This window comes from Syzygium oleosum, unplaced genomic scaffold, assembly GCF_021117445.2.
Source record: "Syzygium oleosum isolate NSW1041296 unplaced genomic scaffold, Sole_v2.1 Sole_v2.44, whole genome shotgun sequence".
Classification (NCBI taxonomy): domain Eukaryota; kingdom Viridiplantae; phylum Streptophyta; class Magnoliopsida; order Myrtales; family Myrtaceae; genus Syzygium; species Syzygium oleosum.
Genome location: NW_026607528.1, coordinates 43,042 through 60,432, shown reverse-complemented (window position 1 = coordinate 60,432; position 17,391 = coordinate 43,042). Strand labels below are relative to the sequence as shown.

At 38.9% G+C, this 17,391-nt stretch overlaps 2 protein-coding genes across 2 annotated transcripts; both read left to right on the top strand.

The window, feature by feature from the left end:
- Positions 1-5,610: 5,610 nt before the first annotated feature.
- LOC115663961 (pentatricopeptide repeat-containing protein At5g66520-like) lies at positions 5,611-7,203 on the top strand. Its single transcript, XM_030585919.2, has one exon. It carries the CDS (start codon positions 5,611-5,613, stop codon positions 7,201-7,203), a length of 1,593 nt encoding a protein of 530 aa, XP_030441779.2.
- Positions 7,204-7,700: 497 nt separating this feature from the next.
- Positions 7,701-10,591, top strand: LOC115669759 (pentatricopeptide repeat-containing protein At4g32430, mitochondrial-like). The gene has a single exon (XM_030590892.2). The coding sequence runs from the start codon at positions 7,810-7,812 to the stop codon at positions 10,138-10,140; it is 2,331 nt and encodes a 776-aa protein (XP_030446752.2). The 5' UTR covers positions 7,701-7,809; the 3' UTR covers positions 10,141-10,591.
- The last annotated feature ends 6,800 nt before the right edge of the window (positions 10,592-17,391 follow it).

The following is a 17,391-nucleotide window of genomic DNA, read 5'->3' as shown; positions in this document are numbered from 1 at the left end:
CTTGAAATTTTTATTTATTTGGATTAAAGAAAAGTTCTTCGTTATATATTGTTGGCTTACCTGGCCTCCCCCAAGAAGTTTCTTTTCGATAAATCCCTACCTAAAGGTATCTTGTGTAGCATATAACTTTTCTCTGGTTTCTTCTTTCAATTTCAGCTTCATATATATTTTTTAATTTCATTGCATTTTGAATTTGTAACCTTTATTACATAACACTTTAGTCATGGACAATAGATAGGCCTTAGAACTAGTTATGCATGTAATGAACGTGGAAGGAGTTTGCATTAATTTACGGAAAAACTTTAGCATGCTCTAATTCTAGTCACACCTTAAATATCTTTCTTTTTAATGAATAAATTTGTTGTTTTGAAGTTTATATGTATATTTTCTCGTCGAGTATACCGTTGGCTGCAATAAGTATGCGTGATATGATCAATAAAGAATGAGACATGTGGCAAACATGCATTATTCAAAGGAAACTTTTAGTCTTTTAAACATTTATCTTTTACTATGTTTGGAATCAAAAACTATTATCTTTGACCATCTTTTAAATGTCAGTTTCTTGCCCATTTGCGAGTATATAATAAAAAAACCCATAGAACTTTTCCTACTAAGTTCCATCAAAAAGCCCATGGTGAAATTACAATGGCTTAACGTTAATAGAGGGACAAAATCGTAAATCAAACTTAAACTGAATCTCTAACAAATCAATTCACGACTCCTTAAATTTGTACCAATTTCCACACTTGCTTGAATAATTTTATTTTTCTTTGTAAGTTAAATAATTCACTATTGTATTAAAATCAAAAATCACTTTGTCAAATAGATCAAATCTTCAAAAATATTTTGACTAAATACATTTTTTTTTAAGACGGAGAATAAATGGGTGTTTTAGTAAGTGTATCCCTCTCACACCCCACGGTATATAATATTCATTTTGCAGAATAAAGATTTTCTCATTGCAGTGCTCAAACTCAAATAATATTGATTGAAGAAGAGGGCCTCACTTTGTGCTTCTTTTCATCACCATGAACCTGAATGGGGAACTTGTGCTGTTGCTGCTCCTATTTTTCAGTCTTTCTCCACGTGAGATGGCAAATATTTCCGACGAGGATGATTTAGATTTGGAAAGCCAGGTTAGAATAATGAACAAGCCATCCATCAAGACTTTTACGGTAATTTTCCTTCAACCCCTATTTTTTTGCAATAATCCCATTTAAATTTCACGGAGGTATTGCAATTTATCCGGTTAATCTTCGAAATACGATTGTTACTCGGCGATTGATTAACTCTGTTTGATTTTATCGAGACTAAAGAAGGAGACACAATTGACTGTGTTGATATCAACAAGCAACCAGCACTTGATCATCCCCTACGGAAGAATCATAAAGTTCAGGTAAAAATTGATCATTTTCTCTTAAATCAACTGATGAATATGTGGACCGATGTTGAATAATTTAGGTTAAATGGTCTACTTGATACTTCTATGATCAGTTTTTTCTTCTTGTAGAAAGAACCGAATCTACACGTGAGCTTGCGCAAAACTTCTCCGATTGCAAAATCGGTAAGATCTGGGTTGAGAGAGCTTTGCCCCATTGGAACGGTACCCATTCGTCGAGTAACAAAAGAAGATTTGGTGAACGCAAGGTCCCTGCCCAAGATACCATCTGTCGCGGCAATGGGGCAAAGTCCTCATTCTCCAAATCAACATGTACTATCACTCTCTCCCATGCTCATATGCATATCTACACATATACAATAACATCAGTGATTTTTCTTTTCCAATCTACTAATGAGGTTATGTATCTCTGAATTTTATGAGACCACATATCAAATGCCCACTTAGTACAATCTCAAGATCTATTCTTTCCATGATTTGTGTAGTAAAAGAAAATCAATACAACTTTTAAAGTAAGATCGGTAGGCATAGGTGAATATGAGATTATTTATCATTTCTAGGTGGTTTAACTTACAAATTATCATTTGTAGGTGGTTTCTCTAACAGACCTTATGGTAGAAAATATTAAATACGGAGGAGGTGGACATGTGACGGTCTACAATCTAACTACTGCTCCTGATCAATTTACTTCACATCATGTGTGGATTGTATCCGGTCCCTCGGAGAATGTTAGCATGATCATAGCCGGTTGGATGGTAAGTGATTTTTTAAGTAAGTTAATGCCATAATTTTTTTTGGACATAATAAGTTTAATATATGGTAAAATGATTTGAGAGAAAAATCTCTTATTTTTCTAGGTTGCTCCACGGTTATTTGGCGATACCATTTCTCGGTTGTTCACATATTGGACAGGTGAGCTGTGAATGATCGTTTATTCTTAATTAAAGCATTTTTCCCTTATTTTCGAAATCCAAACTAGAAATTGAAGATTATCTGAATCTCATTGACTAAAGCGTTGTCCTCATAAGGTGATGGCTATCGCAATGGGTGCTATAATGCACTATGTCCGGGTTTCGTCCGGGTTTCGTCCAAGTGAGTAGGGTAGTAACCCCCGGTTTTATATTAAAACCTACTTCTACTTATGGTGGAGATCTATATGAGCTTGCAATTGATATCGAACAGGTATGTTTGATCTTTTTCATGGTACTTAAGGTAATGATTTTTTGCTAAAATATATTAGCTACTAATAGTTTTGTTCTTAAAATTAAAATTTTTCGCTATCATTCTACCCTACTGTAAGTTATCCATATAAGCATATAATCCATCATTGCATCCATGTTAGATAATTTTTGCAATTTTTTCCATTAGCACTTATTATCAATAGCTCTTTATAATCAGGATCGAAATACTGGGAATTGGTGGTTGGTTGTGCTCAAGGCAAAGTTTAAAGTAGGCTACTGGCCAAAGGAACTATTTTCGTATTTGCGCGATGGTTCACAATACATAGCTTGGGGAGGAATTGGCTCAGCTGGAAGCGATGGGATCTGTCCCCCAATGGGAAGTGGTCACATGCCTGATGATAATTTGAGGCATGCCGCCATCTTTCGACGACTCCATTGGGTTCGATCGGATGGCAAATCCCTACCTCCTTCGCATAACACGAGGGAGTGGGTGGATAGATCCAATGTTTATGGTTTGGTGAACCATCATCATATGAAACAAATTCGAAGTGGCTATGTCATTAGTTTTGGAGGTCCGGGGGGTTATTGCAGGGGATAGAAAATTAAGATGACAAAGCTATCTTGAGCGATTCAAATAACAAAGCTCTCAATTTTCTATTCCACACTTTATTATTTGTAAATTAGTGATTTTTATTTTCGTTTCCTTTCTCTCGTGATAGATAAAAACCATCTATTTTAATTTTATCAACTCCCTTTTCCGATTCTTATTTCACATTTTCTTTTCCTTTCTTGAGATTGAGAGTGAGATCGCAATTAACGGCGGTCAATATTAGTATTGATAGACTTTAATATAAAAAGAGGCATGCTAGTATAGATAAAATCATTTATTGTGCATATAATGCTTATAAATGACTTACTACAGCAAACTATATGATTAGTGGCAACAATTGCTGTGTCACGGCTATTATTAGAGATGTTACTGCAACTGGTCTTATTGTCAAATTTCGAGTCATCGCTACCCGCGAATAATAATGTGATTATAGGTACCCTACTTAATTTTTTATCCAAAAAGAATTTGACCCTAGATCTCACTGGTCAAAAAATACGTCTGGATATAGTTGGCAAGCATTTATCAAGTAATTTTTAGCAATACTCATTTTGTCGAAACCTATAGGCACAAGGAGTTTCTCAATCTTTTCAAAAATAGAATCTATCAATTTCCATTTATTAAGAACTGTGTCAATTTAAAAAGGAGAGAACTGTTAGATGTAAAAATTCAGTCAAATTTCCTCATTAACTAGCGAATAAAAGAGAATAAGAATAGAACAAAATATGAGACGTCCGAAGAGGCAAAGTAGCTTGAACCGAACTGACCTATTTGATAAACTCTTATTCTTGAAAAATATTTGGTGGAGATGGGATACCACGTCATCAGCCCATTAAAAACCTACCAGCTCAAAGATTGCGTTACTTAAGTGTCACTTTAAAAAAATCACTTAAGTGCCATCGTCACCGGAAATCTACATGACCATTTTTTTATTACTTTCTCTATTTGGCATGGCTCACCAACATGTTCAATCAGCATATATAGCCCAAAATAATGTCATCTATGTGTTTTGCCCAAAAATTTAAACCCTAAATTGCAATTTGCAAGGAAATTCCCAAATTGAAAAACCCTTAATCGACCACAACCCCAAATCCGAACCTGTTTGATTTGGCCCCCGATGCAGATGGAATGAACGAGCTTGAGGGCGAAGTATAACCTTTTCGATTTGTCTCCCTCGACGTCATCTCAATCTCTTACTTATCAAAATTGAGGGCGAAGTATTACCTTGTCAAGTAAGCAAATCCTAGTCGTGGTTGGTCATCAAGTTGGTTATAGAAGCTCCTAGGAGTGTGGATGACGGAGATCGAAGCTAACGAGGGAGTAATGAACGAGTTTGAGGCACTTCATGGTCCTTGGCCGAGAAGTAGGGCAAAACAGATGACTTACGTGTGGTGGTGGATATGGCCTTGAAGGTGCGATTGTTGGTCACAAACGGTGATCAAACTAGAGAGCTGATGCCCTAGAGGCGTAAAAGATGATGATCGGCGCCGGCAAAGAAGGATCGAGCAAACACAAAGCACCTCGGTCGCTCTAATTTGAAGAATAGAATAGAATAGAGGAGCGATCGAGACTATGAGGCGGTGAACAGCTCGATCGGCGATGGCTACGATGTTCAGAAAGTGATGGACAAGGATTACCAATGATAAAACTTCTCAAACTCCTCGAGAGAGGATTTTTTTTCGTGAGGTCGGTGGTGCATTTTTTGGGGCTCTCTATTATGGTTCTCTCAGTCGCGAATCCTGTGACTCCGATGACCGGTAACGGAAAGAAAGCAACGGTGGGTGCTGATGTAAAATTTCAAACGGAAGAGCCGACCTAGCTGGTGGTGAAGTTGTTGGGGTCGGAGATGATGGCATGCTTCAAGGCTTGGAGGGCAATGTATTGTCGCGGAGGCCGGGATTTCTCGAGGGAGATGGATGGGTCGACGGCGAAGCTCTTGCGGCGGTTGGTGAACTCGTCGAAGTAGTAGAGGAGGTGGCTGTGCAGGGTGTGGTGCTTGGTGGCTCCATGGGCGGCGGTGTTGAGGATGGTGAAAGTGGAGAAGATGACAAAGAAGATGTAAAAGGAATTTTGAAGGAACGACGTCGTTTTACACAAGGTTCTGTCCCTGTGGATTGATTTTTTTTTTAAATGCCACCTCACATAAAATTTTTAATTATATTTTCTTGTCTAAATTTATCGTCGGAGACATTTAAGTGATCATTTTTATATTAATTTGATATTTAAATAAATAGAAGAAAATTTTTAATACTAAAGCGAGCTAGACAATTCTATAGCCCTTCTCAAGTCAAGCCACAACATTCAATGACGCCGGGGATTTGGTCCACCTAAGAAGTTCACCACGTAGGTGCGAAGAGAAAACATGGTCTTCTTTCGTTGGAGTGGAGTGACACCAAGAAGATGAACTAGACTGACCATTGCCAATGACCCAGAAGGCCATCACGTCCTGCCAAACCGCCACTCTCACTTCCCTCGCGAGAACATGCACAACTCTAAGCCAACTCAAGCAACTCCACGCCCACGTCCTCAAGCTCCACCTCCCCGGAAACCCATCCGCCATCGGACCTCTGCTCTCCGCCGCCGCGACTTCCGGCGACCCTTCTTTCTTCTCTTACGCCTGCTCCGTTTTCGAGCATCTGCGTTGCCGCAGCACCTTCATGTACAACACCATGATCAGAGGTCACGTGCAATCCGGGTCCCCTGTTACGGCGGTGTCGTTGTACTCGGATATGTTGCATTCTGGGGTCGAGGGCAATAACTATACTTACCCGCCACTGATCAAAGCTTGCGTCTTTATGGGTCCCGATTCGAAAGCTATTGGTTTGCTGGTCCATGCACATGTCGTTAAGCTCGGGTATGAGGTCGACCCTTTTGTGGTTAGCGCGTTGATCGAGTTTTATTCGTCGGTATGTGATTTGGAGAGTGCGCGGAAGCTGTTTGATGGAAGTACTGTGAGGGATGTGGTCACGTGGACTGCACTGATCGATGGGTATGGGAAAGCGGGGGACTTGGAGAATGCGAGGCTCTTGTTCGACGAAATGCCTGAGAGAAATGTTATATCCTGGAGCGCCATGATGGCAGCTTACTCTCGAGTCAGCGACTTCAAGGAGGTTCTCTCTTTATTCAGGCAGATGCAAGGAGTGGGTTTTGAACCTAATGAATCTGTTCTCGTTAGTGTACTCACTGCTTGTGCACATCTTGGTGCTGTTACTCAAGGGTTATGGGTGCATTCATACGCTAAGCGGGTGAATTTCATTTCGAACCGCATATTAGCTACGGCACTGGTCGATATGTACTCGAGATGTGGTCTTGTGGATTTGGCTTTGTCAGTTTTTCACAATATTTCTGATAAGGACGCCGAAGCATGGAACGCTATGATCGCCGGGGTCGCTCTGAATGGAGACATAGTGAAGTCTCTTGAGCTATTTAAGAAAATGATTGCACATGGGACTCAACCCACAGAGACCACGTTTGTTGCTCTTCTCACGGCATGTACTCATACCAAGATGACTAAAGAAGGCCTTAAGCTTTTCGAAGAGATGGGTAACATCCACGGCATTATACCAAAGTCGGTGCATTTCGCATGCGTTGTCGACCTTTTGGCCAGGTCGGGTATGGTGGAGGAAGCCAAAAAGTTCGTGGAGGAGAAGATCGGAGGACTAGGAGGAGCGGATGCTAATGTGTGGGGAGCATTGCTACACGCGTGTCGCATTTATGGGAATGTAGAACTCGGAAATAGGATCTGGAAGAAGCTTACTGATATGGGCATAACTGATAGCGGAACTCATGTACTCTCGTACAATATTTATAAAGAAGCTGGTTGGGAGAATCAGGCTAATCACTTGAGGATGTTGATCTCGGACGCCCAAATGAAGAAGCTACCCGGTTGCAGCGTGATCGAAGTGAATGGCGTCGTTAAAGAGTTCCGTGCCAGTAATTTTTGTCATCCACAGGCACTGGAGATGTGTAAAGTACTTGATTCTTTTTCCAGCATGGTAAACTTGGAGGAGTTGTAAATCAATTTAAATGTTCTCCTGGACAGTGATTTGGGCGAGGACTTCAGAGAGTTTTGGTAGGATTAGCCATTCTTTCGATCTGTAACATTTTGATTCTTGTATCAAGCTCAGTGAGTTATCAATTTGGCATCCATCCATAAGAATTGCACCTTTGATGGGTTATTGTCTTCCTAATCAAATCAATATCAACCTAAATACGAGCTCCCATAATCATTGATAAATTTGACATTCTTTTACCTGGGAGACTCCTAATCTAGCGAGACATGAAAACTCACTCTCAAATCTCAGGCTGTCAGCTACAGCTTTAAAGGAGGGCCCCGCCGAAAACCTAAAGCTTAAAAGGAGCTTAGTTCTAATCTTGATTCGACTTAATCTAATTGGAAAAGAATTTCGGTAAATATTCTTGTTTCTCGAAGCATAATATAATTACTTCTGAAAGTACCAAAAAGATTCACTTCAGGAGAACCTGATAGTATTCATATAATATGACAAGAACCATGTAGATTTGCTTCATCATGTAAAATACTCCGTTGGTGGGCTTTGGTTTGTGTTCCTCCATATTGAAGAGAGCTTTCACTCCATTCTCTCTCACCAACCCGCGCCTTCATGATCACCCGCCATCTCAAAACCAGGACACTCCACAGAGCAGCAAGCCCACGATCGTATCGTTCAAACCGATCTCTCTTCGCTAGACCACCTTCGTCTCCCTCGTTCGACCAAAGTCCTCGCTCCAATAATGCATTCTCCATCAACCGTTCGATGGTGGATTCCATCCGCAAGAGACACCCGACTCAAGCTCTCTCCCTCTTCAAGAAGCAGCTCCAGCTGGGCTTTCCTGGCGACGTCGACGAGGCCACCATCTCCCTGGCGCTCAAGGCCTGCAATGGAGACCTCGGGCTCTGTCGCCAGGTCCATGGCTTCGCCATCTCTTCTGGGTTTGTTTCGTTCACCACGGTTTCGAACTCTCTGATGAATGCTTATGCTAAAGGTGGGAACTTTGACCGAGCTCTGTACATCTTCGAGAACTTGGAGCGGCCCGACTCCGTTTCTTGGAATACCGTTCTATCTGGTTTCCCGGATGGTGAGGACGCGTTGGGTTTTGGTGTTAGGATGAATTCGAGTGGGGTTGGTTTCGATGCGGTGACATGCACTTCTTTGCTTGCTATCTGCTTGGATTACGAAGGGTTCCTGTTCGGACTGCAGTTGCATGGTCTAGCGATTAAATTTGGATTGGATACTGAAGTTTTTGTGGGCAACGCTCTTATAACTTTGTATTCGAGACAGGACATGCTGGAACATGCCAGGAAGGTGTTTGATGGAATTCCCAGTAGGGATATAGTTTCGTGGAATGCGATGATATCGGGCTACACGAAAGAAGGAAGTTATGGGGCGGAGGCGATACGGTTGTTTATTGAAATGGTGAGGGAAGGCATGAAGCTTGATCATGTCTCATTTACTAGCGCTGTTTCGGCTTGTGGCTATGAGAGAAATTGGGAGCTTGGGAGACAAATTCACGGCCTGACGATAAAAGTTGGATATGAGAAGCAAGTCTCTGTTGGTAATGTTTTGATCTCTAATTATTTGAAGTCTGAGGCCGTGGAGGATGCCAAATTGGTATTCATGAACATGAGCGAGCGAAATGTTGTCTCGTGGACTACAATGATCTCCATGGATGAAGATGCCGTGTCTCTTTTCAATCAGATGAGAGTGGATGAAGTTTACCCAAATGATGTTACATTCGTTGGACTTCTGCATTTCATAACAAATAACAATTTGGTCAAAGAAGGCGAAGAGATTCACGGATACTGCTTAAGGACTAGTTTTTGCTCAGAGTTGAATGTTTCCAATAGCCTCATCACAATGTATGCAAAATTTGGAACCATGGAAAATTCGTTGAAGATTTTTGAAGAGCTCAACTATAGAGAAATCATATCTTGGAATGCTTTGATATCTGGGTACACCCAAAATGGACAGTGCCAGGAAGCAGTCGAGACTTTCTTTTCGGCGACAAAAGAGCTACAGCCTAATGCATACACATTCGGCAGTGTACTGAGTGCCATAGGAGCTGCTGAGGCTATTTCTTTGAGGCATGGCCAAAGATGCCATTCACATCTAGCAAAACTCGGACTAGACACCAATCCAATTGTTTCAGGTGCTCTTCTCGACATGTACGCAAAGCGTGGGAGCATTTCTGAGTCTCTCAAGGTTTTCCACGGAACTCCTGTAAAGAGCCAATTTGCATGGACAGCAATAATTTCTGCTTATGCAAGGCATGGAGATTGTGAGTCAGTGATAAGACTATTCAAGGAAATGGAGAAGGAAGGCATAAAGCCCGACGAAATAACGTTCCTTTCGGTGTTAACCGCTTGCGGTAGAAAGGGAATGGTTGATATAGGTCAAGAAATCTTCAAGTCGATGGTTGAGGAGTACTTGAGCGAACCATCACCCGAACATTATTCATGCATGGTGGACATGTTAGGCCGTGCAGGGAGGTTGAACGAAGCAGAGGAGCTCGCTAGCCACATTCCAGGAGGCCCGGGATTGTCTGTGCTCCAGAGCTTGCTCGGGTCGTGTAGAGTGCACGGGAACGTCGAGATGGCAGAGAGGATTGTGGATACTCTGATGGGCATGGAGCCCACGGAATCGGGGTCCTACGTGTTGATGTCAAACTTGTATGCCGAGAAGGGACTGTGGGAGGAGGCGGCAAGAGTGAGGAAAGGGATGAGAGAGAGGGGAGTGAGGAAGGAGATAGGATTCAGCTGGGCGGACGTGGGTGATCCTGATGGTTCGTTGCGCTCACATGGATTCTCATCGGGTGACACGTCCCACCCTCGGTCAGAGGATATATTTAGGATGGTGGAGTGCCTTGGATCGGAAATGCAGTTCTTGAGAGAGCAAAAGAGACAGAGAGAGACTCAGAGGATGCTTGCAATGTGATTTCAACTCGCTCGATGCACACATGTAATCTCTCATTGAACTGTACGATGGGGGATAGAGACGTAGCGCCATTGCTTCATGTCAATGAGGGGTCTGAGTTACTTGGGGACTTCGTGTGGCGAGAAACGTGGAAGGAACAAGATTTTGTAAGGAACTGCGGTATCTTTGCTCGCCGAAGAAAAATTCAACGTCAGTTTCCCATGTCCTGCAGAAGTTGAGACCATGACACATTCCTTGAGGGGTCGATCCGAAATGATTTCTTGCTTAGAGATGGCATAAACTTGGCATTAGAGATCACTAGTCTTCGGGCACGCGTACGCGCGATTACTTTCATTGCTTGAGCAATGGAATGCTCGGCATTATTTTTATGACGACATGGAAGTTTTCATGCAAAGTAAACACTAAATCACTATTTTTCGACCAAAGTGTTAGATATGATTAAGAGATTCATCACATCTCCCTTAATTTTCTGTTTCTCTCGTTAATATACAAATGAGATTTTCCATATCTCTCTTAATTCTCTATATCCTTTAGCATTGTACATATATTGATCTTAATTGATTGTAATTAATATTGTAATGTCTTGTTAGCTTAGATAGTCGTCATCTTGCAAAAGTAAAAAATATAACATGTACTCTCCGTTATAAACCACACAAAAATCGTACGACTCTCTTCTGCGTATGTTTATCTTGGTATTAAGCTCTTGTTGTCGGAAGAAGCGATCATCGAGTCTTTCTTCACAATGATCGTTCCAACGTCAGCCGAACTAGTGTCTGTGTCCACCTAGCCGACGACTCTTAAACTAGTCATATCCTTGTATTTTGTCCCGTTGGTCCACGCGCCACCATGTGTCATTGCATTAGGGTTCGTGCACTATGTATGCATGAGTGCTAAACAATCAACCATATTACCCAATTTTCACGTTACCGCTATGTTCATGGCCACCTTTAAGACTCAAACGCATATTTGTCACGTCAAACTCAAATGAGTATTTGCCATCGCCTTTTTTCTCGTAGCGTGCCATGTCAGCAACCACAAGACTCAAAGTTAATCTGCCACAATCACATCGGCCTATTATCATGTAGCCTTCACAAATCAGTCTTCTCTCGTTAGCAAACCAAATCGGTTCGTCTAGCCTACCGAACCAATTCTCATACTGCTATTGTCTTCACTAAGACACATCCACCGAGCATTTTTTGGATCTTTTCTTCAAATTTCAATTGGACTTCTTTACATTGGAGTATGTTAGAGATAATTAGGATTTTCATTGTAAGATTTGTTGCCTTAGACAATCATCATTTTTTTTGGGCGTAAACCTTAGACAATCTTCTTGCAAAGCCAATAAATACCTCATGTAATGTTCGATATTACACAATCATCGATGTTCTTATTTTGTAAATATTTTAGGATATTTAAGAAAGAGGGAGAGAGAAAATACTCAAGGCTAGTCTTTACTCAATAACTTTACTTTTCAATGTCTTACAATCAAGAATATACGAACAATATATGTAGGAAAGGGGAAAAATGTTAAAAAAGTTATAAATCTATTGCATTGGGACAATTTAGTCCTAAACCTTTCAATTGTGCTAGTTTTATCCGAAACCTTTTGACATAAAGCCATTTTAATCATTCCGGCTAATTTTGGCCAAATATTGCTGACGTAAACATCGGCCGACCTACATGGCACGGCTGGCACCACATGGACATTTTTTAAATAATTTTCAATTTTTTTCTTTTTTTTTCCTTTCTTTTTTTCTCTCCTTTTCTTTTCCTCCTCGTTCTGGGGTTGCCCTTGCCAAATTTGGCGAGGCCGACGATGGGCATTTCTGCATTTTCTTTGGCTTCGTGTTGGGGTTTGGATCCAACGAGCGAACGTTTCAGGCAAAGCTTCGAAGTCCAGATCTCATGCCATTCCTTCTCCCGACTTCAACTTCGCAGACCCAGAAGCATCAAGCTTCTCAACCCACTCCTTCTCACACCAGATCTGGCGACGCCTAGCAAGGCCGCCCTGGTAGGCGTCACCAGATCTGGCGAGAGTGGCCTCGCTAGCGCTTGCCCTCGTCGGCTACCTAAAAAAAGGATGAAATAAAAAGAGAAAAAAAAAAAAAGAAAGGAAAAAAAGAGAGTAAAAAGAAAGAAAAAAATTCAAAAATTATTTATATATTATTAAGAAATGTTTACATCAGCACCAGCTGTGCCATGTAAGTCGTTTGCCGCTATAGATAGAAGTGTGTTCATCTTTTCACAAAGCTGAGAGCATTGTTATGCCAATAAGATATGCAGAACTATACATGTCTTTTTAAGTACTTCATCTACAACTCTTATTTGCTCTAGGTATTTACTTGGATATACAATTACGCTCATAGCATTGTCTTGCCATAACTTGATTTTTGGTGGTGGTGCCGGCTATTGCTCCGGCGCTCCATTCAGGTTGGTTTGTAGATGTCATACTGATCACTTGATTCAAACTTGATTTTGTTAATGAATTCACCCTTAAGCAATAAAGGTCGGACCGCATCATTTATAATCCTATCGGATAGAAATTTATTCAGATGTAATATAATCTAATGGAAAGCAGATTGGCAAGAGGAGAGTAAATGGCGAAAAGAATAACTAAGGACCTGTCATGTTCCCAACTTTCCCTTTTCCCTTTTACCATTTGCGTTTGCTCCTGAACGAATTTCAAGTTTAGGCCTAGTCGTGGCTGACACGGTCAAACGGTCGCGACTCTGCATTGTAGATTTATTACATGTTTAGGTAATTGTAGCGTGTGTTGGATGAAAAGGGTCGTTGAGCCTCTTCGTGTATATGCGGAAAGTTTGGAAGTAGGTCACCTATGTTAGTAGTGCTTTAGCCTGTGCTCGCTTAACTTTGGAGTTCCAGAGCAAAGCTTGCTGTTACATCAAAAGACTCTTTGTGAGTTAATTCTAGTTTTTATATATATATCAATCCGTACGATGGTATCAAATCAATCTTTTAGATAAATCCGATATTGAATCCCTTCCTGAAATAAATCGTATTACTTGGAAGAATCCCCAAAAGCTGTATTACTCTCGTGCGACTCCTCCAGATATTCTTACGGAAGAAGCATTTTCAAAAGTTCAGAATAAATATTCTTCTGATGCTATTTATGAATGGAACATTGATGGTGTCTCTAAGCAAAACCTCATCAATATTTTAATCCAAATGGTTATGCTCGCCAATACTTATAAAACCATTCCGGATACTTCCGACCACTCTGTTGCATATTTTTTAATAGCCGGTTTCACAGGACAGCTCAAAGGATGGTGGGATAACTATCTGAATGATGAGCAAAGGTCCCAAATTCTAAATGCCTATAAACTTGACCCTTTTGGTCAAAATATTCTTGACGAAGATGATCAACCCATCCAAGATGCTGTTAATACTTTAATATTTTCTATATCCCAATATTTTCTAGGAGATTCTTCTCATATTCTTGATAAAAACCAAGATCTTTTATCTAATATGAAATGTAAATCTTTAGGAGAATTCCGAGAATATAAAGAAATATTTTTGCAAAGAGTTTTCCAAAGAGCAGACTGCAATCAGTCTTTTTGGAAAGAAAAATTTCTTGCTGGCTTACCAAAACTCATAGGAGAACAAGTTCGTTGTAAGATAAGGGAAGAATATGGAAATCAAATTCCATATGACCATCTTTCTTATGGAGAACTAACCTCTTATGTTTATAAAATAGGAACACAGTTGTGCACTAATATTCGTCTCCAAAAACAAATCAAAAAAGAACAAAAGCTTTCTAAAAAAAGATTAGGAGATTTCTGTGCCCAATATGATCCGTCTTTTGAAACTTTTGAAAAGTCCAAATGTTCAGGAAAATGTCCATCTACTTCTAAACAAAAGGATCGAAAGAAATTTTATAAGAAACCTTATAAAAGAAATTTGATAAAAAGTATTCTGATAAGAAATTTTCTAAAAGAAAAGAAAATGATAGTTTTTATAAAACCAAAAAATCTAAAAGAGATTTTAAAAACATTACTTGCTATAACTGCGGCAAAAAAGGCCACACTTCTCGTTTTTGCAAACTCAGCAAAAAGGTTAATGAGTTAGATTTAGATGAAGAAACTATTAATCAACTCAATCAATTAATGGTTGAAACTGATAGTAGTTCTTCTTATGAATCTAGTTTTGAAAAGGGATTACAAATTTGTGATTTGGAAACCTCTTCCTCATCAACTTCAGAAAGTGAAGATGAAGAAGCCACCAGCTTTGAAATAAATGTTTTAACAAAAGAAGAAGAAATTCTTTTGTAAACAATAGACCAGATCACTGATCCTGAAACAAAAATAAAATATTTGAATAATTTCCAAAACCCCAAATCAGCTTCTAAACCTACTTTTCAAACTGGCAATCCTTATAATATTTCTACCATTCTTGACAAAACCAAGAAAACCAATTTCAAACCCATTTCTATAAATGATCTAACCCAAGAAATCAATAAACAAAAGGAGGAAATTCAAAGCCTCAAAGCTGCTCAGATAATTATGCAAAAAGACATTTTGGATATTAAAATGAAAAATTTTAAAAAGAAACAAAAGGAAGAAGATTTTGAAGAAAATGATATTCCTCAACTCCCTTCTTCTTCTAATACAAAATTCATTTTAATGCTTTCTGAAATAACTACCAGAAAATGGATTATCAACATTTCCATAAGAATCCAAAATGAAATTGTTTTGGAAACAACAGCCCTTTTTTATACTGGTGCCGACCTCAATTGTATAAAAGAAGGTCTTATACCAACTAAATATTTTGAAAAAACTTCCCAATCTCTCAAATCAGCATCTAGTGATAAGCTGGTTATTAATTATAAAATTCCTGAAGCCGAGATTGTGAAAGACCAAATTTCTTTCAAAACTCCCTTTCTCCTTGTTAAGAATATCAAACAAAATGTTATTTTGGGGTCACCTTTTATTAATTTACTCAAGCCTTTTAAAGTTTCTGAGAAAGGAATTGAAACTGAAACCTTAGGCAAAAGAATTTGCTTTAATTTCATTTCAAAACCCCAAACCAGAAATTTGAATACTCTTCAAGAACATTCCATTTCTGAGATAAATTGCATAATTCAAGATAAAGAAACTCATCTTCAGTTTCTTAAAGAAGACCTTGAATATAAAAGGATTGATAAAAATCTCTCTGAAGCAAACCTTCAGAAAAAGATTTCCAATCTTGAAAATCAAATCAAAAATTCCATATGTTCTAATATTCACAATGCTTTCTGGTCTCGAAAATGTCACATAGTTGATCTACCTTATGAACCAGGGTTTTCAGAAAAGGACATTCCTACTAAAGCTAGACCTTCTCAAATGAATCACGAAGTTTTAAATTTACATCGCGGAAGGAAATACAGGAACTTCTTGAGAAGAAGCTTATTAAGAAAAGCCAATCACCTTGGAGTTGCTACGCTTTCTATGTCAACAAAAATGCTGAACTAGAAAGAGGAGTTTCAAGATTGGTAATTAATTACAAACCTTTGAATACAGCTTTAAAATGGATAAGATATCCAATTCCTAACAAAAAGGATCTATTGAATAGACTTCATAATGCGAAAATATTTTCAAAGTTTGATATGAAATCAGGTTTCTGGCAAATCCAGATTAGCGAAAAGGATAAGTATAAAACGGCTTTTACTGTTCCTTTTGGCCAATATGAATGGAATGTCATGCTTTTTGGTTTGAAAAACGCCCCTTCTGAATTCCAAAGGATTATGAATGATATTTTTAATCATTGTTCTGATTACATTATAGTTTACATAGATGATGTTTTAATATTTTCTACATCCATAGAAAAACATTTTAAACACATCAATCATTTTATTAATATTGTGAAGAAAAATGGTTTAGTAGTTTCACCTACTAAAATATCTCTTTTCAAAACAAAGATTCGTTTTCTAGGACATTACATCCATCAAGGAACCATCATTCCCATTGAAAGATCAATAATATTTTCTGAAAAATTTCCTGATGAAATCAGAGATAAAATTCAATTGCAAAGATTTCTAGGAAGTTTGAATTATATTATTGAATTCTTCCCTCGCATCAATATAATTTGCAAACCACTCCATCAGAGGCTCAAGAAAGATCCTCCACCATGGACTCAAATTCATACTGATATTGTAAAACAGATCAAGCGGACTGTCAAGGAAATTCCTTGTTTACATCTTGCTGATCCTTTTGCTTTCAAAATAGTTGAAACTGATGCTTCTGATATTGGATATGGAGGAATTCTTAAACAGTCCAAAGACAATAAGGAACAAATTGTTCAATTTGTCTCTAAGCATTGGAATGATTGTCAGAAGAATTACTCCACCATTAAAAAGGAGATTCTTGCTATTGTACTTTCTATTTCTAAGTTTCAAGGAGATCTGTTGAATCAAAAAATTTTGTTACGAATTTATTGCAAATCTGCAAAAGACGTTTTGCAGAAAGATGTTCAAAATATTGCTTCAAAACAAATTTTCGCCAGATGGCAAGCCATTTTATCTGTTTTTGATTTTGATATAGAATTCATAAACGGTTCTTCAAATTCTCTCCCAGACTTTCTCACAAGAGAATTTTTACAGGGAAAATGCCTCCCAAACCACCTAACAAGCCCACAAGGAGAGACAAAGGCAAACAAATTGCAGAACCCTCTTCTGAGAAAAAACCCTCAGGTCTAACTAATATCAGGACCTGGCTTCAGGCTACACAGTCACCCTTGAATATTACCACCATTTCTAGCCAAGCCAAGGAACAACCCATTTCTCTTACAGAAAATCTTTCTGAATCCAATAAATTCTCACAATTTGATATAACTCAATTATCCCAAGAAGAAGCATTAGAGCTTCTCCAACAAGCCTTCAATAGCCAACCACAACCTTCACTGGCAATGATAAGTCCTAATCCCTCTCCCATAGCCACTCAAAAGGTGAAGGGAAAAACAATTTCTAGTGAGGTGGTCATTCAGTCTACTCAAACAACCCCTCCAAAATCAAAATTTTTCCATAAAACAATATTCCAAAACATTTGCAATGTTGAAAATGGGTTTTATAATGAGGATCCTTATGTTTTTGCTCAAAACATGTTTTCTGAGAAATTCTTATATACTCCTCATGATATTTACAAAACAAATGAGTTTTATGAGAAAATTCTGGAAGAAACAAAATCTGCCACTTTCAGACACTTCTCGGATAAGGGCCATGTGAACTATTTCACGGCCAGAATTCATAAGGTCATCCAT

Excerpts from the sequence above, each read along its gene's own strand:
- LOC115663961 (XM_030585919.2), top strand. The coding sequence starts at position 5,611 with ATGACCCAGAAGGCCATCACGTCCTGCCAAACCGCCACTCTCACTTCC.
- LOC115669759 (XM_030590892.2), top strand. The coding sequence starts at position 7,810 with ATGATCACCCGCCATCTCAAAACCAGGACACTCCACAGAGCAGCAAGC.